The sequence below is a fragment of the Ursus americanus genome, chromosome 28, assembly GCF_024610735.1.
Source record: "Ursus americanus isolate L20-20 chromosome 28, mUrsAme1.1.p, whole genome shotgun sequence".
Taxonomy (NCBI): domain Eukaryota; kingdom Metazoa; phylum Chordata; class Mammalia; order Carnivora; family Ursidae; genus Ursus; species Ursus americanus.
The window spans coordinates 37340251-37367332 of record NC_142154.1 but is presented as its reverse complement, the minus strand read 5'-3'; the positions used below and the strand labels follow the sequence as shown (position 1 = coordinate 37367332).

Below are 27082 nucleotides of genomic sequence, written 5' to 3'. Positions count from 1 at the left end.
CAGCTACCTCTCTCTGGCATCTTCCTAGTCTCAGCTCTGGGTCACAGGTATGCCTGCGTCCAGGAGAGAGACTGATGGGCCCGGTCCTGGTGGGGACACAGGGGCCCGTGACTGACTACCATATGAAAATCAATGGGGAGAGGTGGGATAATTCGCTAAGGAACCTGGGTGACGGAGCGTGTCGGGCTGCAGAAGCTGGATGGGGATGCTGGGCAAGCAAAAAACAGAAAATGTCCCCTGCAAGGGTCCCCGAGCCCATCAGTGACTCAATCCTCACTCCCAGGTCAACACTCTTCTCTACGTAATGAGTCCTACTGAAGACATGAGTGACTTACTTCTACGATATCTCTCCAGACTCCACCAGCCCCGAGTTCCAGCCGCCTTGGTCCAGTAACTGTGCCAGAGGAGCACTGGGGCAGTAAGGGAGGTCAAACTGGGATGGGATAGCCAGTGGCACTCTCTGTTTTCTTTCCAGGGGTCTTCAGGTCTTTGCTCAAGGCTAGAACCTACGAGACCAGGAGGGCAGCTGGGGAGCCAAGAGATCTAAGGATTTCATTGTCAGAAACGGATCCCACCCAGGAGCAGGGGGCATGGACCACAGTGAGGGGGTCATCCCAGCCCCAGCCAGTACCGCGGCACCTCAGGAACTGCTGGAAGAAATGCTTTGGTTTTTTCGGGTAGAGGATGGTAAGGGGTGGGGAATTAGGGGTGGGGGGGGTGGTGTGTGCCTCAGCACAAAGGGGGGAATCTGGCTGAAACCCCCTGACACAGTTGCCTCGGCCAGTGCAGGCTGCACCTTTCCTCCCCAAGGTGGGGACTGAGACTGAGGGGTCTTAATTCCCAGGGGGGTCTGGCCTAACCGCACCCTCCTCTTCTTGGGGTGTGGTCATTCATTTTCTCATTTATCGTTTCATTCACAAATATTTCTGAAGTCCCTCCTGTGCACCAGGCACTGTCCTCAGCACTGGGGTTACAGTGGTGAGGCAGCCCAGAAGTCTGCCCTCCATGGAGCACACATTGTGATGAGAGAGAAAATAAACAAGACACACGCTAAAACGCATGGCATGTGGGTGATGAGCAAGGCAGAGAAAAATCAAGCCCAGAAAGGGAGGAGAAGAGTAGGTACCATGGTCGAGGAAGGCCTTATCACTAAGAAGCTGACATTTGAATGAGGGCTTGCAGGAGAGGAGACGACGAGCCCCACAGGTTACGTGGGGGAAGAGCTTTCCTGGTGGGGGGACAGCAAATGCAGTGGCCCTGGAGCTGGATCCTGACTCATTTTGGTTTGGTGTGGACACATCTCATTATCCAAATTCAGATTAGCCACTTTACATATCCTCTGGGCAGTTTTTTGAACACAGTTTCGCGGCCACCCCTTCCTTCTCCCTCCTCATTAGCTTAGGGCTTCTGCGGGGCAGAAATTGTCCCTCCCTCTCCCGCTCCCCCACACTGGAGGCCCCGCAGGGCAGGGGCTCATCTTCATTAGTCTCCACAACACCTGGCCCACAGCAGGGGATGACTGATGCCGTGAGCTGAGTCTGAGCCCAAGCCCCAGCTGTCAGTGGGCCTGAGGGGCACCCAGCCTGTCCCTCAAGGCTCTGTTCCATGTGTCCTTCCCCAGCATCTCCTTGGAATTATTCCATCTTTGCCCTGGTGGGCGTGGTGGGTGTGATAAGCTTCGTCCTCCTGGGAAGGAGCATCCAGGCAAACAGGTGAGGAGCTGGTCTGGGGGTGGTCTCTGCGAGGTGGGGGACCTGCCCTCCCAAGGGAAATCTAGGGAGCCGTCATCTAGGGGTCTTGGCTAGCCACCCTTTGGGACAGCAAAATGCAGCCTTATAGAATTTACAGTCTGGTGGGGAGATAAGGCTAGTTCAGAGTGACAGATGCGCAGTGGGGGGCATACAGAGTGTGTGGGAGCACAGTGGTGGGATCTGGGGCCTTCAGGGCAAAGAGAGAGAGGGAGAGTGGGCCGGGGAAGCCTTCAGGTGGAGGGGTAGCAGGCACCAAGCTGGAGGAGGGGCGGCCCATATGGCTGTGGGGTGGGGGTGGAGAGAGGACAAGTGGAGGGAAGGACCCAGAATGAATGGGTCCTAGGCGCCATCCCAAGGAATTCAGGTTCTAGACCATGGGCATTGGAGAGCCAGAGAACGGCTTTGCACAGGGACATGAAACGGATGTTTTAGCAAGGTTAGTCTGGATGTAGGCTATAGAAGGAACCAAAGGGGTGTAGCTTCTAAAAAGGTGACCTTGCCTTTCTTACCCTGTCAGGAAGCATCGCCCTCAGCAAGGTCAACTCAGGGACAAAGTGGCTGTCCGTGGGGGCAGCAGACACTGAGCTGCCCCCCCTCTGGCCCGAGCAGATTCTCTGGGCATTCAGCCGTTACCACAGCTGGGTCCCCCCACTATGGCCAGGAAGCCTGGGGGTACCTTGAGTACAATCACCTTTGGAGGGAGGACACGTGGGGGAGTTACTGAAAGAAAGGCTGGGTCTTGAACGCCAGATTAAGGACATGGGCAGTGGGGAGCCACTAAAGGTGCTTGAGCTGAGAAGTGATGCGTGCGCTGGGGCTTTAGAAGCATGACTGGTGTGTGTGCGCTGGCTTGGAAAAGCAAGCACCTAGAAGCAGGAAGACTAGTTAGGAACTTCCTGAAGTGGTTTGTCTGGGGATGAGGCGGATGAGGGTGGGGGTGGGACAACAAGGACCCACACTAAGTAGGTTGACAGCCCTGGGATAGAGGAAATGTGGGCTGGTGAAAAGAACATGGAACCCAGAGTCAGGAGACTTAATGCATATCCAAGGTATGTGTACCTTTGACCTTTTTGAACCCCATTCCACCTGTAAGGGGAGCAGGGGGTGATAATAGTTGAGCTCATGGTGGCAAAGAGAATTTGGTGAGATGATGCATGGGCGAGAATAAGCCATTTCTCTGCCAAAAGAACACCAAACTATGTTGGCTTTCTCCCCTAACAGTTCCCAGAACTAGCTACTGGATTTTCCCCTCCAACCTGCTAATCCACTTGGGAGGCCCAGTCTTGCTCCCAACCACTCAGTACCCCGGCTCAGGGAACCCAGATTCAACAGTGTTTTTCTCTCCTCCCAGAAATCAAAAGCTCCTGGGGAAAAACAAACCAGAAAAGCAAACTCCAGAAGTCCAAGACGAGGCTGAGGCTGAAACCAGAGATGACAATAACCTGAACATCCTAAGAGAGACTTTGCTCTCAGAAAAGCACAATTTAGCCCAGGTGGAAACGGAGTTAAAAGAGGGAGACGTGCCACCGGTTCTCCTTCCAGACCCACAGGAATCGGAGACCTAGTAAGAGTTCAGAGCCCTGCCCCATGTTGCCAGCAGATAAGATGAATGAACTGCAATCAAGCTAATATTCTGTTATGGGGGGAAAACGCCACTTTTTATTAAAATGCTTCTGGAAGTGGGCATTTGGAATCGCATAGTTTGTTCAAACGGCAGTGTTCCAGCACAAGAGCTTGGAGCAGGAGCCCGAAATCCATAGCCGGCCTGTGGGTCAGGAAGCCTGGCTAGGACTTCTCCTGAGGTCTTGAGGAGTTCATAGCCTCCCTCTGGCCTCAACTTCTCCATCCACAGAAGAGATGGGGCCGAAGGCCGGGTGAGAGCTGTTGTTCTTAATCCAAGGTCCTGGAATTGCCAAGAGCAGGATTCTGGGCTCAGAATCCCCTTCACATCCCTTCCTCCTAGCACAGCCCTCTCCTTTACCTGCTTCTCTGCTGAGGGTCCATGAGAGACTTGCTTGGGCCAGGGCCCCGAGGTAAACAGAGTTAGAAAACTATGGAACTCCTCGTGCTAACAGTGGGATCCTGAGAGAGTGTCCTGATCCTGTGTCTGAGCCACAGTGTTGTTGTACCAGCTGTGGTGATGACCCCAAATAACTTCTGCAAAAAAACTGCTTTATGAACTCCAAATGCCTTAGCTTCTATCTTTCAAAAGTGGACTTTGAACACTCAGACCCACTGTCGAAGGTACTGGGACCTGCTGGACCAGACTACAGATGGTCTACCGGTTTTCTACCTATGAGCCTGGGGCAGGCTAACAGCACCCACTGGATGTCTGATAACCCCAGTATAGGCTCCTGGGAGTCCTGGGTGCTGGTCACTAGACTGAATGACTTTGTTCTACAGCTCTGATCATTACACTTCAGGAGGCTGGTCCTGAGGGTCTGTGGAGAGAGTCCTGAATTTAAGATGGGAAAATAAGGGGGCCCTGTCTCCTGGGGGGAAAAACACTGGAGGCTCCCTACCCCGGACGACCCAGAGCCCCCAGTCCTCACTGAAAAGCAAAGTACTGGAAATACCCCTTCCTGGAAATTTTGGTTCTCACAGCCTGTACCATAGGATTATTTAAACTAGATTTTACTTGGATAAACTGTGGGGTTTGTTGCCTGGGGCTTCAGTGAAGTCAAAGGACAACCGGAGGGCCAGGCAAGCCCCGCCCTCCACCAAACCTGTAGTCGCTCTGCCCCTCCTGTCCACCAGGTGGTGCTAGGACCTCAGGGCTGCTCCTCCTGTAGCCTGTTCTCAGGCCTGCACCTATCGGGCAAGGCTTCCTGGAGCTGGACCTTCCAGAGCTGTCCACTAGGGGCCACATCCAGCCCGGCTGTAGCTGGAGCAGGAAGGGGTGATGGCACCACGATGGACACTGCAATTTTCTTCCACTTCAGGCTGACCCCAGGTCTCTGGGTTGTCTCAGTTGCTATTTCCCTTCAGGGTCAGGAAATGCAGTGGTTACCAGGGAAACCAAGGCCGGGAGTGAGGAAGAGCAGCATTCCTGCCTGTCCCTCCCGCTCACACCGTAAACTGGGTGTCAGGGACATTACTTGGTGCTGGAAGAGGGGTCAGCTGTCTGCCAGAGCGCAAGGGCTATTGTTTTGTCAGAGGGAAAGGCGGTGGTGAGAAGCCAGCCCCTGTTCTGTAGCCCCGTGCAGCTTGCTGAGTCTGGGATCCTTAGGGGGCCCTCAGAAGATCTTGAAGCCCTTCAGCAGGGTCAGGGTGGGCGCCTTGCGCTTGCTCTGGGCCCGGGATGACTTCACAGTGACCAGCTTGGCCTGGGCCACAGCAGGCATCTCCTTCAGACTGACGGTGGGGAGTGTGTTGAAGGTACAGCTGGCCAGCCCATGCCGGGCGGTGAGCGGAGCCTGGTGAGGCAGGGCCCTCTCCTCGGAGATGAAGAGGGGCCGGGGCAGGGAGGTCTTCTCCAGCTCCCGCCGGGCCTCCCGCACGGCCTCGTGGAAGACATGCTGCACGTGCTCAAAGTCCAGGCAGGCCGAGACCTCGAAAAACAGGCACCCGAACTTCCCCGCCAAGGCTGCGCCCTCTGCCTTGGTGACCTGCCTGGTGGGGAAGCAGGGCGAGGCAGGGTCAGGAGTGTGCGTCCAAGTCGGGCAGGCCTGCGTCTACACTCGTCTCCCCACTCACGGGCTTAGTGACCTGCAGTCATCTCATGAGTACAATGGGATAATGACATCTGCCTCTCAGGGTTGTTAAAGGATTAAGAAAGGCCATTTGTATTGTGTGCCTGGTGTAGTACCTGGCACAGAGTCAGTGCTCCACAAACGGTGGCTGATGTCACCAAAGCCAGCATTCAGGAACAAAGTGTGGGCACGGGAGAAGCTCACTGGCTAGACCCTGCTTGTGGCCGGAAGATGGTCGTTCCCAGCCCTGCCTCCCTCTAGGCCAGCATGGGTCCTTGGTCAGGAAATGGGCCACCCTCAGCCCCGGCCTGTGGGATCAGCTCCAGAGAAAGGCAGTGGTCTGGACAGAAGGGTGTGAGACCACAGAGAAGGGGAGGGCAAGGTGCCTCAAGATGTCTGTGGCTGGCAGAGTTCTCAGGGCTCATGCGGAGTGTTGCCTGCCCTTCCAGGGCAGGGGGGCAAGGGGGACATTTCATGGGAAGGAGGGAGAGAAGGGGAGAGGGACCAACACCTATTGTCAGCTTCATCCTATACCCTCTATCCTGACAGGATGGAATATTTAACTGGGGAGGTCCTAGAAGCTTCTGGCCTGAAAGCCATGGGAATCAAGATGAGAGGAAAAAGACTAGCTTTTGGGTCGGTCAGATGTCCAGAAGAAGGAAGGGGTGGGAGTACCTGAGGTCTTCAGGCCAAGGTTCCATGGGCCGAATCTCTGCGACCACCCTGCACTGCTGATTGCCCCACCCGCCATTCCTGCGCCATTCCTGCGGACAGCGGCATAGCCCGCGAGACCGGTGGGTATTGGTGGTGGGAAGAGATTCCTGAGCCAAGGTTAATTTGGCAAGAGCAGGGGGGCTCAGAGTGGGCTAGCTTCCCTGTGGGGAGTATCAGGCAGAGAGTGACCAGGACAAAAAGGGCCAGGGGCAGAGCATCTGGACTCCCTACCCAGGGCTGGTGTCCTATCTGTAAGCTCACTGCTTCCTGACGAACCCCTTTTGAAGGAATACTGGATATTATTTGCCTTTATGATGAGCTTGAGTCTAAAAAGTTCTCATTGTGGGGGCCTGAATCATGAATTTTCAGAAACTAGCACCCCACGCACGCATACATGTGTGTGAATGGGAGACACGGGCATGTCACATGATCCTCTCTTGTTCTGTCGCAGCCTGGTGACAATTTTATCGGTGGTTTGGGAACCACTGCTCTAACCCATGACTTACCACGTAGCTATAAGACAGTCATGCGACACACCGACGCTCAGCTGTAAGACCGAGTGCGCATCAAATCCTGACCCACCACCAGACTGGATCAAAGAGGGAAATGGGGGCAGACTGCCACGACTTTCCTTAGGGAATGAAGTTGCTCCGTCTGAGCCCCATAATCTTTGTTATTTGCTCCCCACCCATTTCTAGACAATCCCTTTGGCAAAGACTGGGATCAAAACAGTGGTCTAGTTTTACCCCTCATACTGAAGATAGATTTAGCACAATCCCGTTCGTCTTCAGACCCCTCTTTCACGCATCGTGGGCTCTATGATTCCTCAAAAAGCACCTTTTGGTTTTAAGATGACACAAGTTCATTCCCTGAGATGGAATTTGTCTTGGTCTGAAGGCTCAATGGCCTTTGAAGGCTCCTACAGTGGCCCCTCTTCATGAGACTGCACCTTCCTGTCCCACTGCCCGTCTGAGTTCTTCTACACCGAAGGTCCTCTCCTGGCTTATCCCAGTCAATGGGCCTCGGGGGTCTGGGGAAGCAGGAGTGACTGGACATGAACAGGGAGGGACAGATGGAAGATGGGTAGAAGGCGCCAGACTTCGAAGGTGGACAGGCTACACAGGACAAATGTCCGTGTTGGAGAAGGGCAGTGGGATTACCCATCAAGAGGAAGCGTCATGCTTTCAGGGGCCACGCAAGCAACTCAAATGTACAGGGAGACTAGAGGAAAGCCATGGGGAGTGGTAAGGCCTGTGGTCAGCTGGAGAGGGCATGCCCCTCCTCAAAGCATTCCAATTCCCGGTCTCTTAAAACATGGTTCTCGCCAAGCAAAATGCTGCCGTGTTTGCTGGTAATCTGCCCTCTGGCCCAGCCTGTGACCTCTGATTCAAGTCCAGCCCATTCTAAGAGAAGCTGCCTTCAGCACAGCCATGGTGGGAGTGAGCATGGGGCTGCTTGGGTGAGGCGAGAGCTGGCTGGACCAGAGCAGACGCCTGACTCAAGGAGCCTATTAATCACAGCCTTTCTTCTCAGAACTGGAATTGGGCACTGAATAATAACCAGCCATCTATGGGGAGTGAGGCTGGAAGGTCACATACATAGACAGGCAAGAGAGGGTGAGGCCGAGAGAGACCACAAAGCCCCATGAGGACAGAAGGAGTGGCTTTTCTTCTGACTTTGAGGGTCCAATCCCTGTGTGGGCCAGAAGCTCTTCCCTTGCTGCCCTGGCCTGTCTGCAAGGCCACACACACTGTACCCTTTAACCTAAATTTGCGGGGATTACTCTCCTTAGCAGCCCAATCATCCCTGATAGTAACACGCAGACTTTCCAAATGGGGACAGTGAGCTCCAGAGCGGAGGACACACCGTCTATGCTCACCTATACTGGGCCATGTCCAGCTTGTTGCCCAGCAGCAGGGCAGGGGAGCTGCGCTGTGTCTCCTTGGCGTGCAAAGCCAGCAGCTCCAGGTAGCTGCTGCTGTCCTCGAAACTCTGGCGGCTGTCCATGCTGTACACCACCAGGAAGGCATGGGCCCAGTTCAGGTAGCGCTCACAGTTCCTCGGGGTGTCCTGGGGCGAAGGAGGGAAGCCTCGCTGGGGGTAAAGGCCTTCACCCGAGCTGCTCCATCCCACCTCCCCACTCCCTGGGTCTTTGTATATTGTTCATCAGCACAGCCTTTTGCAAAGGGGCGCCTGACTGTGGATTTGGCTTGGTGTGAAAGGAGGCATTGTCTCAGGAGCCTGACTCCCACCACCCAGCCAGAGGCCTGGAGACCTTAGCCTCTGGGGCACAGCACCAAGACTCTGGCATGGCTGCTACAGAGACCCGGCTGTCCCTGGGCACTGCTGATTTGGGGTCAGGTTGATGGTGCCCCTGGGCTTCTGAGAATAACTGGTATCCTGTCCTGGCAGGGGGTGGTGAGAACGTAGGGGGAATGTGCATACTGAAGGGACCTGGGCCAAGGGGGGGGGGGCTCTGCATAAACGTGTGTGCATGAGCATTGAGCCCCAGAGCACAGGATCTCAGAGCTGACGCCAGCAACCATCACGTCTCCCCAGGCCCTGTCCCGTCCCTTCTCACTTGGCAAATGAAAAGATTCAGGAGAGGTCAGTGCCTCATTCAGGGTCATATAGCAAACTAGAGCTTAAAAAGTTTACAAATTCCCATCTGCCTCCATTCTGGGAGCAGGACTTCTCAGGAGTCTGCACTGACCCTCAGCTCTCCATGGGTAATGGGGGAAATGTTACCAGGTCTGCAGTATCCATGACCCTCAGGTGGACAGGCTGGTGGTCCACTGTCTCCTCGGAGCTGTAGGTGTCCTCTGCAACAGACGGTCAGCCAGGTCAGAGGCAGGCCAGGCCACTCAGTGGCAGACTGGGTTGGAGTCCCAGCCTCCCTGTGCTAGACCCTGGGGATCCATTCTGGGCTGGCTGAGTTGGGACAAGCTGGAAAGGCCTTGACTCTCACCCAAATGAGGGACACAGACAGAACCTCCTACCCAGGAGATGCTGCTCTACCTGTCAGGGCTCAGAGCGGAAGAGGTCAGTCATAGAACGCGCCACGGGGGTGGGACTGCGCTCTGGGTCCACCCACCAAGCCTACGGAATGGAGTGTGTGGCCCACAGGCTTGGTTAGCAGCAGAGGCCTCTGGAGTTGCATTGCCAGCCCATCCTTCCCAAACCCCAAGCTTCCCCACCCTCTGCCCTCCGACCACAGTACCCGGCCCGCAGGAAGCCCCCAGTGGGAGAAGGGATGGGGAAAGAAAAGTGCACAATACGTGGTGGGGTGTGTGTGTGTGTCTCCATTCAGAAGTCCCTAAGAAGGTTTACAAATGATCCTTGCTAAAATAATAGCAGAGGACTCCAGCGTATTTGAATAGTTTAGGTTGGACATGTGGAATCACACCCAACTTCAGCTACCTTTCAGCTATGTGTCTTGGCCAAGTCATTGTAGTTCTTTGAGGATCTGTTTCCTCATTTTACAATGGGGGTAACGTGGGGCCCCTGGATGGCTCAGTCAGTTGAGCATCTGACTCTTGATTTCGGCTCAGGTCATGATCTTGGGGTCCTGGGATCGAGCCCCACTTCAGGCTCCATGCTCAGCATGGAGTCTGCTTGTCCCTCTCCCTCTGCTCCTTCCTCCTGCTCTCTCCCTTTCAATTAAATAAAATCTTTTTTACAAAAGCAAAATGGGGATAACACGATAACACTGGCTAAAAGTTTTCCAGATTTTACTCTGTGCCAGGCGCTGTGCTAAATGCTTGTCCCCACACCCTCACCGGGCTGTGTGAGGACTGGATGGGTCCCTAGGCACGGGGCCTGGCCCACCATAAGTGCCTGGTAAAGGACAGTGGGGATTGTGGTGCTCTGAAGTGTAGAGGGCAGGTTCACATTCCTAGGTGATTTTTTTTCTTTTTCTTTTGAAATAATTTTAGACTCGTGTGGAAATTGCAAAATAGTACAGAGAGTTCCTGTGTGCCTTTCCCTCTGCTCCCCGCAAAGTTAACACCTTACATAACCATTATACAGTGGTCAAAAGCAAGAAATTGACATTGGTACCATACTATGAACTAAACTACTGACCTTATTTGGATTTCATGAGTTTTTACTTTTTTTGTTGTTGTTGTTCTCATGACCTCAAACCTGAGAAAACGCGAGTTGTCCAGGCATGCAAAGACAACCTCATCATTCTCCCTAACTCCAACCTCCCCCTATGCCACTGGCCCATGTGTGTGAGTGCAGTTGGCCGTCACCTTTCCCTGGGTGCCCCCGTGCCCCAAGTGACCCCAAAGAAGACCTCTCTGGGCAGAACTGGGGCCCTCTCTGCCTTCCTCCACCCCCCACCCCAACCCTGGCTGAGTTCACAACCACTTGTCTCTGAGAGCCCCTGGCAGTCAAGCCAGGCCTGGACACACGCCAGGTCCACTAGCAGCCAGCAAGAATCACAGACAGCTCCCATCCCCAGCCTGTTTGGGGACTTGGATAAATAGCTGCTCTTATTCAAAGACCAAAAAAAAAAAAAAAAAAAGCTAATGGAAAATATGCCCTAAACGTTTAACTATATTTGGTGTAAGAAGAGCTGCCCCTAGATGCCTACATCTTGTTCAGATTTTTCTTTATTTTCCTGCCAAAGTTGTCTGATACACCCCCTTTAGTTGCTCCACCCCCCCACCCCCAAACAGGCACTGTGTCTTTCCCAGTCCAAAGAAAAATATTAGCCCAACGTTGGTCTCCTGGGGTTCCTCACAGCAAATAGACTTTCAAAGTTACTGTTAGCTCCGCTGTAGAGACATGAAGCCCAGAGGAGGAGGGAACTTGCCTGCTGCCACACAGCACCGCATCAGTGGAAGGAATTTGTACGTGGGTCTCCTAGGCTGGGCTGCCTCCCCATGGGGACCCCCTCACCCTCTGCTCAGGGGACCAGCTGATCCTGGAGCTCTATCTGGACAGAGCACAGAAGAAGAGCAGGAGCTCTGGTCCAGATGTGGCACGTGCACTGGGGGGAGCCTCGGAGAGCATCTTATCCTGCTTCTTCCCCCTTGGCAAGCAAGGTGACTGGAGGTGGGGTGGTCTTTTCCCAAGTTACAGTAATGTCCTGTCTTCTCATCACCAAGTCCTGCTCTCCAGGGCATTCTGGGTTCCTTAACCACATGCGTTTCATAACTGCTACTTCTAAATAATATTCTGAGGACTTCCATGCCGAGACAAGATTATTTTCCCAAACTATTTTTCCCTGATTTATGCAATAATAAGCTTTTTAAAGGTACTAAAGGCACTCTGGTCAGTGTGTGTGTAGGATGGTGCCTCAGAAATGGCGCCCATATCCTTGCTGGAGGAGGATGAGGGCAAGAGAGGTGAGAAGCTGTCATTCTGCCCTGGGCAAGCCAGGCAAGGTGCCCCCAGCTCCTCTGTGACAAGATGCACTCCTGGGGACCCCTGCCCCTTCCTGGAGTGCTCAGCGCAGGCATAGCCTTTCCATAGGCACTGGTTTTCTCAGCTCCTACCAGCTCTCCCAGCCACAGCCCTTACTCAGACAGAGCACAGGCTATTGGCCCCATCTTCCAGATAGGGAAATGGAGGCTCAGAAAGCCCAGTGCCACACAGACCTCTGATTCCAGGCCCTCTAGGGCATAAGGCTGCCCTTATGGGAAAGTACTGGAGTGGCACCCATCTTCCTTTGTACCTGAGGTTCTCCAAAGGCAAATCACTGAGCCCTCTCTGCCTCAATATCTTTACCTGTAAAATGGGGATAATAGTTGAAACTCTTCTTTAAAGGCTAATCCTAAAACCAAAATTCAACCTCATTTTTAAGAGCATCTACGTTGTGCCTAGTACCGCACCCCATCCTGGAAATGGGAATGAATAACACAGGTCTCCATGCTCAAGCAGCTCATTCTGGGTTCAAAGAAGACCTTTGAGAAGGAGCTGTTTTACATGTCCTGGTGGCTAACTCTCCCCTTGGATGCTCAGAACTTTCTCCACAGAAAGAAAGGCTCTGGTCCCAGAGTCCCCACTGTTGTTGTGGCCAGCCATGGGATGGAATATTCAGACGGTGGGGCAGAACTCCCAAGGAGTGGCACTGGCCTCCCAGAACGCTGAAGGAGAGCATCTGGTCATCTCTCCAGCTGACGGGCCCTCAGGCCAGGGTGACTGACCTTTGTGGGGCTGCTGCCTACCCCCCACCCCCTGGACAGTGTGACCACGAATTCCACTAACAGGTCAGAACTCCAAGATTACTCAATCAGGAAGCCCAAACCACCACTGTACTAGGCTCTTCTGGCGGGACCCTGCAAGAAGGGTAGGGATTGTGGGTAGGGAGGAAGACACTTGGAGGCAGGCTGCCAGAGAAAATACAGGATGACCAATTACATCTGAATTTCGGAGAAACAGCTAGCATTTTTTAGTATAAGTATTCCCTACCTGAGCTAGGCAGAATCTGTCTTTTGAGGAGCCATCCTTGGCAATCTCCATTTTCCCCTTCCCAGACACCGCTGCTTATGCCTTTCCTTCGCACCTGCTCCCTGTCTTCAATTCCCCCACTCTATCTGATTTCATGTTCTGGCCTCTCTCAACGCCTCCCCTGGCCAGGACACAGTTACACCCTGTGTCCCACTCTCATGCTAATCAAAGGGGCTCCCCTCAGACCTGCTGTGTGACCCTAGCCCGGAAGCCTCGGCAACTTGGGCCTAATTCTTCCTCTGTAGCACCAAGGAGTTGGGTCAGAGTACAGGCGGCCAAACCAAGCTCTGAGAAACAAACTCCTTAGGGGCTGTCAGTGAGTCGGCTGCCCTGTACTCTTGCACTAACCAGGGGACCCCCTCCTATTTCTCTGTTTGACACCCTGGGGTTCTATTTAAGATCACCTGGGAAGAGGGGCGCCTGGGTGGCACAGCGGTTAAGCGTCTGCCTTCGGCTCAGGGCGTGATCCTGGCGTTATCCCGGCGTTATGGGATCGAGCCCCACATCAGGCTCCTCCGCTATGAGCCTGCTTCTTCCTCTCCCACTCCCCCTGCTTGTGTTCCCTCTCTCGCTGGCTGTCTCTATCTCTGTCAAATAAATAAATAAAATCTTTAAAAAAAAAAAAAAAAAAAAAAAGATCACCTGGGAAGAAGGGCTTCTGCTACTTAGGGAAAAAATTCTAGAAACCAATAGACTAAATAGCCCTGAGATCCCTTTCTGCTCCGACGCTTCAATGTTTCAGCCGGAACCGAGGGCACCAGTGGGCTCAGGGGCTCTTTCCTCCTGGTAGCACAGTGCATCCCATCAGAGGCCTGCTGCAGGCAATGCCGTACTGTAGAGTTTCCAGTCTGTGCCCCGTAGCCCTGCGTTTCCTGGGTAGGCCCTCAGGGGTCCCACAAATGCTTTATTTAATTCTTACGAATGGGAAAAACAATCCAAGACTGCAACCCCCATTTTCAAAAGGCTAAGTGTCTCCAGACACACTATTTTTCTCGGGAACAGTTTACAATAAACAAATGCTATAAATGTAAACTTTAAGGAAAGAGGAAGGAGGGGCGCCTGGGTGGCTCAGTTGGCTGGGCCTCTGACTCTTGATTTCGGCTCAGGTCATAATCTCGGGGTCCTGGGATTGAGCCCCAAATCAGGCTCTGTGCTCAGTGGGGAGTTTGTTTCTCCCTCTGCCTGTCCCCCTGCTTGTTCGTTCTTTCTCTAATAAATAAAATCTTAAAAAAAAAAAAAAAAAAGAGGAAGGAAAAATGAACATGCACCGAGAGCCTACTGTGGATCAGATATGGGGATAAATCTTTTACGTGTGTTCTTTAACCCGCCCAGTAATTTTCTGAGATAGGTATCTTTATGTCCATTTTACAGATGAGGAAACAGAAGCTCAGACAGATTAGGTGACTGCTTCAAGGTTGCACAGCCAGGAGGTGGCAGAGCTAGGACTGATTCAAACTCAGCTCTGATAACAGAGCATCAGTTCTTCCAATACACTATGAGATGGCTATACAAGAAGACACGTTTTCTTCTGTGGTTCAAAAATGGGTCAGAAGCCAGTACCACTAGAGAATTTCTGAAATGTTTTGTTCAGCTTTTCTGGAAAAGTACACTGAGTGACCATTTTGAAGAATAACACTTAACGATTGTAGACGTTCTGCTACATTTGATTTTTTTTTTTAAGTCTCACCATATCTCATATTTTAGGGTGAATCAGCCTCTCTCGGTTCTCTTAATTAAGCCACTCCCCAAGTTGTCTGGGGTGGGCTGTGGAAGGATATCTTTTTGGCACTTAAACCATTTTGTCCCAGGGGCTGAGTCACCCTGATGGCTCCTTCCCTCTGTCCTCAGATGATGGATCCTGGTCAGGTCTGGGCCCACCACAGTGTAGGAGTGTGTGTTGTGGGGGATCCAAGTGGGACACAGTAGGAGGAATGGGGAGGAGTAGTTTCTTACCCAAGTTGGGGTCATATTCGCTGATAAACCTCCTGGTCAGAAACTTCACGGTCAGAGCTGCAGGAAGCACAAAGAAGTTGGCTCAGTCTTCCCCTCCCATGTCTGGCTGCTGGCCCCTGGAGGTTGCCCCTCTCATTTTAGGGAGGCCTTATCTAGCCTCTGTGACTCCTGGCTGACACTCAGCTCAGCTCTCTGGGGGAATGAGTCTGGGAGCTGAGGACTTGGTTTGAGAAGCTCAGCAGAAACCAGAAATATGAGGAACCATGCCCCTCCAGTTGCATCCTGGCATTTTTTTTTTTTTAATGGCAAAAAAAGCCACGAGAGGCAAGCCTAAGTGGTGTTTATAAAGACTCAAACTGGGGGTACCTGCGTGGCTCAGTCAGTTAAGCGTCTGCCTTCGGCTCAGATCTTGGTCTCGGGGTCCTGGGATCAAGCCTTGTGTCAGGCACAGCAGGGAGTCTGCTTCTCCCTCTCCCTCTGCTCCTCCCCCTGCTCATGCTCTATCTCATTCTCTCTCAAATAAATAAAATCTTAAAAAAAAAAAAACGTCCCCCACCCTGGTCAAGTCCTGCAAATTCTGAAATGGGGGGCATCTATTCGGTTTTGGCTATAAGCCAAAGGGTAAGAGCTGAGCTGATCAGTCTGGGATCCCCAGGAGTATGAACATTCACATCCCAAGGAAACACCCTCCAGTCCTTCGTCCCCTGTGTCGCAAGTCTTGGCCCTGTCTCGGGCCTCATGGGTGTCCTGAAGAATATAAACCTAAAATGAAGTTCTCCCCAGGTGGAATTCATTAATAGGACTCTGATTTTGTTCAGATTTTAGCCACATAAAGCCCAGGGCCAGCCAACTATTATGCTGGACTCTTAAAAAGTAATGTGATATTTTAAAGAAAATCCTTAAAATTCTTTCCCAGGATTCCTAACAGTGTCATTTTGCAAACTAATACCCAGGGAATACATACTTAAAAATTTAAATTCCTTCATTCATGTAGTCACTGGCTAAACTGTACCAATGACAGAGCTACAGACACAATTTGATTTTCAAAGGCAAGAAAGAAGGCGAATCTTTTCTGTAGGAAAACATGATTCAGAGTCCCCTCTCTGAGTCAGGGGACTGGTTTCAGAAGTGGAGAGTAGGATCGCAGCGAGTCTCAAAGAATACTCGGGGGTGGGGAGGAAACTCATAGCTAACAGCCCGTGTTGGCCAGTCACTAATGGCTGTAACTGTAACACAGCCAGCAAGAGGCGCCCCCTTTGTTCACCTACCTCCAGGGGCCTGGGTCTGTGAACCCTTTCTCTGGGTCTCCGCCTGTGGTGACACCATCCCCCCTACCCACCTGGGCTCCACCTGCGTGAGAGCTGCCAGGAGTGGTTAAGGCAGAGGTCAGAGTTGGCAGAAAGGATCTCAGTGGCAACCCAATATTTTGGTTCATCAAGAACAAGTCCCTGGGACCATAGTCCAATTTGTTTCCAGAAAGTCAAGAGTGGTCTGACTTGAAACAAATACGTTTGATAAGAATGCACACTTTGACACTTTGTTCCATCCCAAGGAATTGGGGAGAGCCCCTCCCTGGAAAATCCCAATAGCCAGTAACCTCTACCACCTCCCTTCACTCCCAGCCTAAATCGAGGAATAACAAGGCTGTGACGAAGCTCACAGGGGCCTGGGCTGCGGATCAGGGCCTGACAGGTCCCTTTGGTGCTAGTCCCAGGGGCTGACTGCTGGCCTCAGGGAGTGGAGATGGAAGGCGCTGAACAGCAAGGGAGTGATGAGCAGAGAACCAGGAGACACAGAGACAGGCAGAGGGGAGAGATAGGTAGTGTCACAGACACAGAAGGAAAGACAGGCGAGGAACGGAAGACAGGTGAGAGATGGAAGAGCAGAGGACAAAGTAGAGAGAGAGCCAAGCAACAGAGAAACTGAGGCAAAGAAGAAAATCACGCTGTCTGACCCAACCCACCTGGGTGCAGGAAGCCCCCAAAACCAGTGGGTGAACCTGCCTGCAAGCGCGTCCACACCCGCTCCCTGACTCTCCGGTCCCCGCCCAACCCCTTCCCTTCTGCTCCCCACCCGACTCACCGGACTTGCCGGCCCCGCGACGCCCCAGGATGGCCAGATTGACCTCGAGTGGCGCGCTCTGCGGCCCGCTGCCCGCGCGGGGTTTCCCGAACACCGAGGACATGGCGACGCTGCTGAGAGGGACACGGGTCCTCGGTAGAAGGGCCCCGAGCAGCGTGCCCGCCAGTCGGGGCCCAGGAGGACGATCCGCGGGCTCCCCTCGCGCTCGCGGGCTCGGCCCCGTCGATGTCCGCGCCCGGGGCCCCGGCGTCGAGCGCGAGCGGGCTGCGTTCCCGCGGCCCGGCCCAGCCCGGCGGGGAGGAGGAGCCGGTGGATGCCGGCGGGCGGGGCCGCCCCGAGAGCCGCCACACTCCATGTAAGGGCTGCGGGAGCCCCCCCACGGGGCCCGCTCACCCCGCTCCCCACGCTGGGAGGGAGCTCTGGGCCGGCAGTGCACCCCACAACTGGGCTCCGCCTCGGGGCAGGGCGCCGTCACCGCCCGGATGGCCCCCGGACCCTGCAGGGAAGGACAAGCACCGGAGAGAGGGAGGCCCGGGGTAGGCGGCTAGAGGGGAAGGATGTTTCCAGCCTTTTCTGAGCCTGCGCTCAATCTCTTCCCACCTGCAAGAAAATCCGCTCCTTCCTTTGTTCTACCGAGCTGGCCCCGCCACCTCCTCCGGGAAGCCTGCTGGGTTCAACTCCCCTGTCTTGCCCTTTCTCTAGGTCACAGTCACAGCCAGCTCAGCCTTGGCACACAACTTCCCCCACTACATTACCCTGCCCTTGGGTATGGGGACTCCCGGCATCACTGCAACCCCCAGGCAGAACCCTGGCTCCTGGGAAGGAGCCTTAACCAACATTTTGCGGTCAGTGTGGGTCCAGCTTCAAGAAGCTTAACCCATCCTGGATTACTGTTTTCTTCCTGATGGGAGCTAATGAGTTGCATGTGTTTGGCGCCTAGTGTGTAAATGAGGCATTTTATTCTAAAACCTGGCATACTCTCTTGCCTATAATGATTTTAGGATTGGTGGATGAGCCTGGTTGGGGTCACCTGTCATTTCTTTTGGGACCCAGGGTAAATCTGGTCATGATGGACACAGAGCAAAGGGCCCACCTGGGAAATCTGGACACTTAGGATCTAGTGCCAGCTCTTTCACGAGGTGACCCTGGGCAAGTCACTTCACTTGAGTATTGGTGTCCCCAACTATAGTAGTAAAGGAGGGGGAAAATAAATCCAAAATTCCATGATGTAATTCAGGCCTAATAGAGAGCGACAGCATCAGGTCCGAGTACTTTCTAGAACCCAGTGGAGCCTCTCTTTTGAAATATACTCCAGGGCTAGAGTGGGGTAGGGCATGGGAGTCTCAGAGACCTCTCATTGCAGCCCTTCTCCCTCCAATCCTCCTCCAATTTCCCCTCTTTGCCCCAGTTAATCTACCCACCCACATGAAAAAGAAACCATGAAAAGCCAGATGAACAGGCAGAGTCTGGGGTCAGAGCCTGTTGGTACTAACTTCTCAACCAGGAAGGAAAATTATTTTCCAGGATAGGACGGGAATACTGACTCAGCCTAATTGTAATTGTAGGAGATAATGCTAAGACAGCTGTTATTAAGACTGTTAAGTGTTGGGAAGAATTTGTTTAGATTACACCCTCAGGCCAGAATCACTCACAGAGCTAATGCCCAAGGGTTTTCCTTTGAAAAGGAAACCTTTTCCCTAGGTGGGAAAAAAGTGGGAGTCAAATTCCAGCCACCTTCCTGGGTTGGCCCCAGTCTTGTGAGGACAGACTAGTTCTGAATGAGGTTTATGGGGGAGAGCAATTCTCATCAGAGAACTCCTGGAGAGAGGGTAAGCTGTGGAACTCTGTAGGCCCAAATGGATGTAAACTTGGGCTCTGTTATGGCCCTGCTTGTATGAGGCTTTAAAACTTTAAAACTCGGACCAAACAGTAGATGGGAACTGCAAGGAGGTAGGCTCTAGCTTGGTGTGAATCATCGGAGCTATCCCTAGTTACAAGGGACTGTTTTTAGAGGAATTGAGCTTCCCAACATTGAAGGCAACCAAGGGGGTGACTACTTCAAGGAGGTGTTGTAAGGAGACTGCATCATGACTTGCAGGACGGGATGAGATGACCCCTAATTCTCGTCTAGGTTCAAGATTATTTAAACTAGTTGCCAGCTGGTTACTCGGGCCCTCAGCCTTGACTGCTAAGTGACTGAAGTCTGTTCCTCCTATGAGGCTCAGGAGGAAAACAGTGCCAACCTCACAATTGCAACCAGTCCCTTTCCCCATCCTCAGTCTCGTCTGGGCTGCTTGTCCACCCGGAAGTGCCCGTTGTGGACCAGAAAGGCCTTTGGAATCAGCCACTTACTGTCAGACCATGGAATAAGCTACTTTGCTCTTCTGGGCCCCAGTTCCTCATCTTTAAAATAGGGATAATATTAAAGGTTAGAAGAGATGATATAAAAGTGTCCCACCCAGAGTTTGGCCCGTGGCCCAAAAAAGCAAAAGGCAGTTTCCTCCACTCCTCCTGGACATGAATAGCAAGCACATACTTCTCACCCACCTACCAAGAAGCCATAATTGTTTAGCAACCGATAGTTTGGACACTGAAGGTCAAGAGAGAGGTTATTCTGCAAGGGCAAATAGCCCAACCCTCCTGATCCCCTACCCCCAATCTTCAAGGCTCTTATAAGGGGCCCTCAGGTACTCAAAATGAAGAGGATGTGGCACCTGGCCCAGCAGTGAACCAGCAGCAGGTGTTCAATAGAGGTCTCTGAAGTGAATGAGTGGGGTGTGCACAGATCTAAATAGGTAGGGCCTGTGAAGATTTCCAGATGCCAGGTCCTACCCTTGCCACCTACCCCCCAGGAGCCACTCCACATAAAGCTAAGCTTTTGGGAGCCCTTTGTGATGATGTCACTGCATTCCCTGGAGGCACAATATGACAAACACGTCTATGGCTGTTCAATGATAAATTCAGGTGTCAAAGCTAAACAAAACCTTAGGAGTCAGATCCAAGCTCCACTTTACAGATGAAGAACTGAGGCCTGGAGAGGTTGGGTACCTTTTGCAAGTCAGTGGTAGTACCAGCATTAGAGCCTGGCAAGAATCCTGACTCCTAGTCTAGTGCTCTTCCTCAAGCCCAGGCAAGCTCCTCACTACCCTGTGTGCAGAAACACTGCCATGGGTGGCAAGGCCAAGGGTCCACCATCAGGCTCGGAGCATCTCGGGGCTATGTCTCCTTTATGAGACCTCAGGCTCTTTTGGGACAGGGGTTGTGTCTCCTCCATCACACTGGGGACTCCCACTTAGGTTAGAGTCCAGGAGTCCATTTAACAGACCCCTTACTGTGTGCCCATCACTGTGGATAGAAAGATGAACAAAGCTGGATGTGTGTCCTAGAAAGGCTGAGTCTGACACAGACACAGTCCCCCTTTCCTTGCTCCCACCCTAAACCTCGCGCAGTATGGGGGTGCAAAGTAGAGAGACAGAGGTTGGTGTAAGGTCGGGCAGAGCCTGGGAACTCCGTGGGCTGCCCACAGCCAGGATAGTTCCTCGTCCTCTCCAAGTCCCAGAGGGATGCTCTCTGTCTGGGTAGAGGAAACTCTCACCAGCTGCAGACGACACCCCACTGAGGCCTTGGAAGCAGGGCCAAAGTGCTGGTCCTCAGCCCAGCCTTGGAACCATTAACCCCCACCTTGGGTGACTCCCTCCCTAGTGCCTGGTTACTGAGGGTTGGAGCTGGGTGTGTGCAGTGTCCCAGCCCAGTGAAGCCAGGGCTGGACTTGTGAAAAATCGGCACTGGGAGCCAGCTTCAGCCAAGAAGAGTTGCTCTCCTTTGACTCCTCTCAGGAGAGGGCCAAGCAGTGGTCCTATCTGTTATGTCTGCCAGTTACCAGGTGCCTGGAACAGACCATTTGGGAGGAAACCATGCCCCGTGGGGGTCAGCCCCTCCCCAGTCCTGTTCCATAGCTTGGGCCTGGCAGGAGGCAGCATTTCCCCTGCCCTAAGAAAAGGCTAGTACTGGGCTGGGGCCTGGGCAGCAGATGGAGTTCAATCCAGTCCCACACCTTTGTTCATAACAAGGAAAAGCCCATGCCATCAGTGGCCCTCCCTTTCCTCATCTGTGAAATGGGAATAGTCAGACACCTTCTCCCTACCCTGGGGCCACCAGCAAGGACAGAATCAGGACTGGGCACCACAGAGTCCACTTTCTTCCAAGAGGGGGGCTGTCATGCTTTTGGCAATGTCTGGCCTCAGGGAAGAAAAGAGGCTGGCAGAGGGCCTGGGATAGTATTTGTGAGGACTCCTGCCCATCCCCTCTATCTCCTCCTACTCTTCCTGTCAAGTCCCTGGGGCAGAGAGTCCCGGATATTTCTGGCTGCCTCCTCCAGGCCTTTGGCTTCCCAGGCTCACACAAGTGGTCCCCATATCCCAGCCCTGCTTTGATGGGAGTAAACCGGGTGGGAGTTCCTGGCAGAAGAGGCACATTTGTGTTGGGTCTGCATTTTCATATGTGAGGATCTGTGCATGTGTGTGTGTCCTAGGGGTGAGGGAAGTTCCCCAGCCCCTCCAACTCTGGCTTTGTCGCTGTAAGCCACTCCATACTCCTGAAGAAAGCCTGTAGTTGAACATGTCCTGAATGGCAGATACTATCCTACACAGGTCTGGGCCTCGGTTTCCACACCTGTAGAATAAGGTGGCAGGAGAAAATAATCACTAAGCTCTCTTCCACCTGACATTTTGGAACCCAAAGTCTTAGCTGGTCACCCAGGAAAGTTCTTTGCCGTGGGGAAAATGCCCTGGGGTGGGCAGCAGGAGGCCTGGGGCTGTCTGCCCCAGGCTACATGACCCTGAGCAATTCCCTTTTTGGTCCTCCACTGTAAATGAAGGGGTTAAACCATATGAGCCTGAAGTTCTTTCCAACTGTGTCCTCCTGGCAAGAGGTGAATACCCAACACTTGTAGCACAGACAGGCAGCAGAGCATGCATGGTGGTTAGCGCCTATCATATGCTCTATAGTCAGACTGGCTGCAAGCGAGTCCTGGCTCTGCCACTCTCTGGCCATGTGACCTTGGGTGTGTGACTAAACTCTTGGTGCCTTCCTTAGGCTCTTCATTCATGAATTAGAAGCTCGTAGTGTTTCTGTAAGCAATACATGGGTAACTACCTGCTAAAAGAGGAAAAATGACAGTATCTATTCCTAGGATTATTGCAAGGACTATAGGAGCCAAAGTGCGCACAAGAGTGCCTGACACAGTACAAGTTCAGTGTTAACTATCATTATTTCAAGAAGCCCTTCCCCTTCCCATCTGCTGACATACAATCCCCTCAGCAGCCCCAATCACCTTTTCCCAAGGTCCAGAGCTACACAGCAGTGGATGGATGAGTGGAGAGTAGCAAGTGGGGAGGAGACATCAGCTTCTCATCCCCAAACCAAGTCAAGGAGTACTTCCACACTGCGAGGTTTACTGGACGCTCATCTGCTACGCTCCCACTTTGACAGAGAGGGAAATCAGGGCTGAAAAGGAGACTGAAGTAGCTCAGAGTCAGGGGCGGAGGTTCACGCTAAATTAGAGCCTGCACCATGGGTGCCTGGATGGCTCACCTGGTTAAGCGGGGACTCTTGATTTTGGCTTCTGCAGGTCACAGTCTCAGGGGTCATGAGACTGACTTCTGCGTTGGGCTCTGACCTTAGCGCCAGTCTGCTTGAGCTGCCCTTACCCTTCACTGGGGCGCCCCTGCGCACTCGCTTTCTCTCTAAAATAAATAAAATCTTTAGAACGCGCTCCAGACCCCAGCCTGGTCCACTCTAACATGCTCTACCTCTGCCTCTCTCTCCGGTGCCCAAGTCCCTCGGCCCCCCACCAACCAATGGGGTGCGCTAGGTATGCATCCTGTCCTTGCTTCTTCCCAGCTGAATGACCTTGGACAAGGCATGTAATTTCTCTGACCCTCATTTGAAACACTTTATGGATATTGTCCCAATACCATGAGAGAGGTGTTCTTATTGGTCACATTCTGAGGAAACAAGGTCAGAGTTAGGGTACTTGTACAAGAACATACAGCCGCTTTAGTGCAGGTTAAATGGGGGTATCTTCGTAAGCAGCCCTCACAGTGCCCTGCATGCAGTAGGTACTCAATACGTGGTCACTATTGTTACTATGCCCCATACGGAAGTGAGTGACCCTGCAGGTCTCCTGATGCCCGCGGGCCCACAGCCATCCAGCCTGCCGGCCACCACATCACATGGGCCGTACTATCTTTAGCCAGGGAGATATTTATATCCCCCGGGGAAGCTTTTTCCGCTCCGGGGGAGCCCCAGAGCCGGTGGCCGCTGAATCCAGGCCCCCGGCGGCGCCCCCGTCCTTCCGGCTCGCCATGCCACGGGCCCCAGACGCCCCCCCGGTGCAGGTGTGGGTGGGCGGCCAGCTCTTCCAGGCCGACCGGGCTCTGCTGGTGGAGCACTGCGGCTTCTTCCGCGGTCTCTTCCGCTCCGGCATGCGGGAGACGCGCGCGGCCGAGGTGCGCCTGGGCGCGCTGAGCGCTGGCGGCTTCCACACCACGCTGCAGGTGCTGCGCGGCGAGCGGCCGGCGCTGGCGGCTGACGAGGAGCTGCTGCAGGCCGTGGAGTGCGCCGCCTTCCTGCAGGCGCCGGCGCTGGCGCGCTTTCTGGAGCACAGTCTCACGTCGGACAACTGCGCGCTGCTGTGCGACGCGGCCGCCGTCTTCGGCCTGCGCGACGTGTTCCACAGCGCCGCGCTCTTCATCCGCGACGGCGGGCGCGAGCTGGCGGCCGAGCTGGCGCTGCCCGAGGCCCGCGCCTACGTGGCGGCGCTGCGGCCCAGCAGCTACGTGGCCGTAAGCACGCACACGCCGGCGCCCGGCTTCCTGGAGGACGCGTCGCGCACGCTGTGCTACCTGGACGAGGAGGAGGACGTGTGGCGCACGCTGGCCGCGCTGCCGCTGGAGGCCAGCACGCTGCTGGCGGGCGTGGCCACGCTGGGCAACAAGCTGTACATCGTGGGCGGCGTGCGGGGCGCCAGCAAGGAGGTGGTGGAGCTGGGCTTCTGCTACGACCCCGACGGCGGCACGTGGCGCGAGTTCCCCAGCCCGCACCAGCCGCGTTATGACACGGCGCTGGCCGGCTTCGATGGCCGCCTCTATGCCATCGGCGGCGAGTTCCAGAGGACGCCCATGAGCTCTGTGGAGCGCTACGACCCAGCCGCCGGCTGCTGGAGCTTCGTGGCCGACCTGCCGCAGCCGGCCGCGGGCGTGCCCTGCGCCCATGCGCGTGGCCGCCTCTTCGTTTGTCTGTGGCGGCCGGCCGACACCACGGCCGTGGTGGAGTACGCTGTGCGGGCGGACACGTGGCTGCCGGTGGCCGAGCTGCGGCGTCCGCAGAGCTACGGCCACTGCATGGTGGCCCACCGCGACAGTCTCTATGTGGTGCGCAACGGACCGAAAGACGACTTCCTCCACTGCGCCATCGACTGCCTCAACCTGGCCACGGGCCAGTGGACGGCACTACCTGGCCAGTTTGTCAACAGCAAGGGAGCGCTGTTCACGGCAGTAGTGCGCGGCGACACAGTCTATACAGTCAACCGCATGTTTACGCTGCAATATGCCATCGAGGGTGGCACCTGGAGGCTGCTCAGAGAGAGGGCCGGCTTCCCACGGCCCGGCTCCTTGCAGACCTTCCTCCTTAGGCTGCCACCTGGCGCCCCGGGGCCTGTGGCCTCCACCACACCAGAACTGTGATCCTGGGCTGGCCTTTAGACGGGGATATCCCGGAGTCTTCGCTGAGCCATGGCTGAGTCTGTAAGGCTGGCCGTCGGAGCTGCTTGGAACTTCCGTCTCCCTGGTTGAGACATGCAGGTCTTGGGCCTTGTGGTGATATGAACATGTCCAAGAAATTCAGAGAGTAACAACGATGCTGGAGGCTGAACCGTCAAATTACTTGGGCTCTGCTGAGAGGTGGTGGGTCAGGATGCCAGTGGATTGGGGGGGGTAGGATTTCAGTAATCTAGGCTTGTGTGTGAATGGGCCAATAACTGAGCATGGCTAGGAGTGAGTTAAGTGATGTTAAACTGCCAGTCAGTTGGCAAGAATTAGGCACCTACTGTGTGCCCGGTACAGTGCTAGGCCTAATGTAGCTGTAGTTGCTAGAGGGGTCCACAAAGCCTAGAGTCTAGCCCAAGACAATGAAAGGTTTACATACACTTGTCTTGATCCACTGAGGGCTAAAAGCAACACGCAAAACAAAAAACTCACAATGGAATAAAAGTATTGAAGAAATCAGGGCAAAGGGAAAATAGGGAGGAGGAAAAAATACATAACTCCAGGAAGGAGGATAGTATACAAAATGCATGAAGAAGACAGGCAGGGTAATTAGCTGCTGCAGGGGAGGTTCCGACGGTGAAGACTGAGCTCAGAAGAGGAGATGGGGAAAAGCTGGAACAGATGGGAAGAGGCCCTGCGAGCCCAGCGTTTAAAGCAGAACAGCTGTGGATGGAGGCATTTGGGGAGGGGGCAAGGCTGGCGTGGCTTGTAGAGACAGTAACTGAGCTGAACCTGGAGTAACACCTATGAGAGAGAAAGGATGTGGACCGGTAGGGGAGAACTCGGTTGCAAGCCCTTCCCACTCCCTTTTTTGCCATCACCCTGCAGGCAACGGATTATCAACTTCCATGACTTTAGGTCACTTGAGGCAGGAGCACAGTCCTGGCCAGGTCTAACTGCCTCCCCCTCATTCTGCGGGTTAATTCTCTCCTCCAAGCCTCTGCTCCTGCCATTCTCTGGGCCTGGAATGCCTTTCCTCTCCCCCCGCCCCTCTGTTGGCTCTGCACCCACCTCCTCTGGGCAGGCTTGGCTGTTCCCGACCTTGGCCGCCTGCATTGCTTACTGGATCCCTGACTGACATCATTCCGTGTATGTGTGAAATCGTGCACGTGTGCAGATAGCCAGGGCAGAGAGCCTGGTGTGCTATCAACTGACCTGGGCACTTCCCCACCTACAGCATCAAATGATAAGGTCCTGAAAAAACCGAGGCCAGAGAGGCTGTCCTTGGGGACCCGGTTTTAGAGGAGGACTCTTGTCCCTCCTTTAGAATACTCCTATCCTGATTTCTGGTCACCTGCCTACCTAAGACCTTCAGCTTCTTCATGCCCTGAGTGTCCCCAATGGTCTCCATCCTCTAGGACCTGAGGCCCGTGGGAAATCCTAGCCTCATCAGAAGTATAGAATGCAGCATCACCATGGAGCCCCAGCTGCCTTTTGCCCTGACCTATGTTCCAACCTCTGCGGAATGCTGCCCTCAGAAACCCAGCATCTGCTAGCCCTGGAGTAGCCCAAATCACGACAATAAATCCTGACTTTGGCATCCTGTGAATAATGTGCAAAGTACTTTCACATCCGTCTTCCCTCTCCAGCCCTACCTCAGTCCTAGGAGTTCGGTACCTTCTCTCCATGGCAGACACATGAGATAGGTGAGACCCAGAGACCAAGAGACACGCCCAAAGCCACCGTCCCCATGCCAAAGCATAATGTAGCCCCTCACTTTTTGATTCCTTCAAAGTATAACTGTTATCACATGTCAAAGGTTTATTTAACTTGTTTTTTTTAAAGATTTTATTTATTTATTCGACAGAGATGGAGACAGCCAGCGAGAGAGGGAACACAAGCAGGGGGAGTGGGAGAAGCAGGCTCATAGCGGAGGAACCTGATATGGGGCTCGATCCCATAACACCGGGATCACGCCCTGAGCCGAAGGCAGACGCTTAACAGCTGTGCCACCCAGGCGCCCCTATTTAACTTGTTAACAAAGGAACCAGAAGAATGGAAAGCTGGTTCAGGGGAACATTTGAGAGAGATTTGTGTCTTTAGTTGGAAAAGACCTACTAAAATAAGTTTGCTAAGATAAGAGGTGAAGCTGGACAGGACAATAAACCGTAACTTTCGTAGTTCTGTCCTGGACTAAAAACGTTTGCGTCTTCACATACACGCACGTACCTATTTCTTCATGCAGCCACAAGTGCGCGTGCAGCTTCTCGAAGTCAGGACTCCAGGCAATAGCAAATTGAGAAACACGTATTTAATTTTTCCTGAGAGAATTAAATAACTCCTAGCCGTTCAACCCTGCCCCACGACGACATTGAAAAGACATGTAGTCTTTCTGCCTCTCTCCAAGTTACGGATAATTTTTCTAACAGTTCAGAACGCTCTCCCCCTTGCTCACTCCTTCTGCCCAGTGCTCAGCCATGAGATTGGCAGTCTTGAGATCCATCAGCTCATCTGCTCCCGCACCCCACAGAGCTTTGTGCCTGTCGGCTTTTGCAGCTGTCTGTGTGGACCTGCCCAGACAGGGCCTGCTGGCTCCTGCGGTGGTGGTATTCCTTGGTCCAGAGCAGTCCTTTCTGAGATGTCCTTTGTGCATAATAATAATACG

The 27082-nt window shown here is 53.7% G+C and overlaps 3 protein-coding genes across 3 annotated transcripts; 2 read left to right on the top strand and 1 right to left on the bottom strand.

The window, feature by feature from the left end:
- The first annotated feature begins 590 nt into the window (after positions 1 to 590).
- Positions 591 to 3435, top strand: SLC51B (SLC51 subunit beta). Its single transcript, XM_045810724.2, has 3 exons — positions 591 to 687; positions 1622 to 1712; positions 3103 to 3435. Exons 1-3 carry the CDS (start codon positions 591 to 593, stop codon positions 3314 to 3316), a joined length of 402 nt encoding a protein of 133 aa, XP_045666680.1. The 3' UTR covers positions 3317 to 3435.
- On the bottom strand, positions 3383 to 16912 carry RASL12 (RAS like family 12). Its single transcript, XM_045810723.2, has 5 exons — positions 16652 to 16912; positions 14570 to 14626; positions 8906 to 8979; positions 8037 to 8227; positions 3383 to 5363 (listed from the first exon to the last, which is right to left on the bottom strand). The coding sequence occupies exons 1-5, from the start codon at positions 16752 to 16754 to the stop codon at positions 4988 to 4990; spliced, it is 801 nt and encodes a 266-aa protein (XP_045666679.1). The 5' UTR covers positions 16755 to 16912; the 3' UTR covers positions 3383 to 4987.
- A 6009-nt stretch (positions 16913 to 22921) lies between these two features.
- On the top strand, positions 22922 to 26329 carry KBTBD13 (kelch repeat and BTB domain containing 13). Its single transcript, XM_045810705.2, has one exon. It carries the CDS (start codon positions 23017 to 23019, stop codon positions 24394 to 24396), a length of 1380 nt encoding a protein of 459 aa, XP_045666661.1. The 5' UTR covers positions 22922 to 23016; the 3' UTR covers positions 24397 to 26329.
- The last annotated feature ends 753 nt before the right edge of the window (positions 26330 to 27082 follow it).

Bases quoted from the DNA above. Each gene is read 5' to 3' on its own strand.
- RASL12 (XM_045810723.2), bottom strand. From the start codon at position 16,754: ATGTCCTCGGTGTTCGGGAAACCCCGCGCGGGCAGCGGGCCGCAGAGC. The intron at 14,627-16,651 runs GTGAGTCGGGTG...TGCTTCCTGCAG, and splicing joins TCGCGGGGCCGGCAAGTCCG to CTCTGACCGTGAAGTTTCTG. The intron at 5,364-8,036 runs GTGAGCATAGAC...CTTCCCCACCAG, and splicing joins CTGGACATGGCCCAGTATAG to GCAGGTCACCAAGGCAGAGG.
- KBTBD13 (XM_045810705.2), top strand. From the start codon at position 23,017: ATGCCACGGGCCCCAGACGCCCCCCCGGTGCAGGTGTGGGTGGGCGGC.
- SLC51B (XM_045810724.2), top strand. From the start codon at position 591: ATGGACCACAGTGAGGGGGTCATCCCAGCCCCAGCCAGTACCGCGGCA. The intron at 688-1,621 runs GTAAGGGGTGGG...GTCCTTCCCCAG, and splicing joins GTTTTTTCGGGTAGAGGATG to CATCTCCTTGGAATTATTCC. The intron at 1,713-3,102 runs GTGAGGAGCTGG...CTCTCCTCCCAG, and splicing joins AGGAGCATCCAGGCAAACAG to AAATCAAAAGCTCCTGGGGA.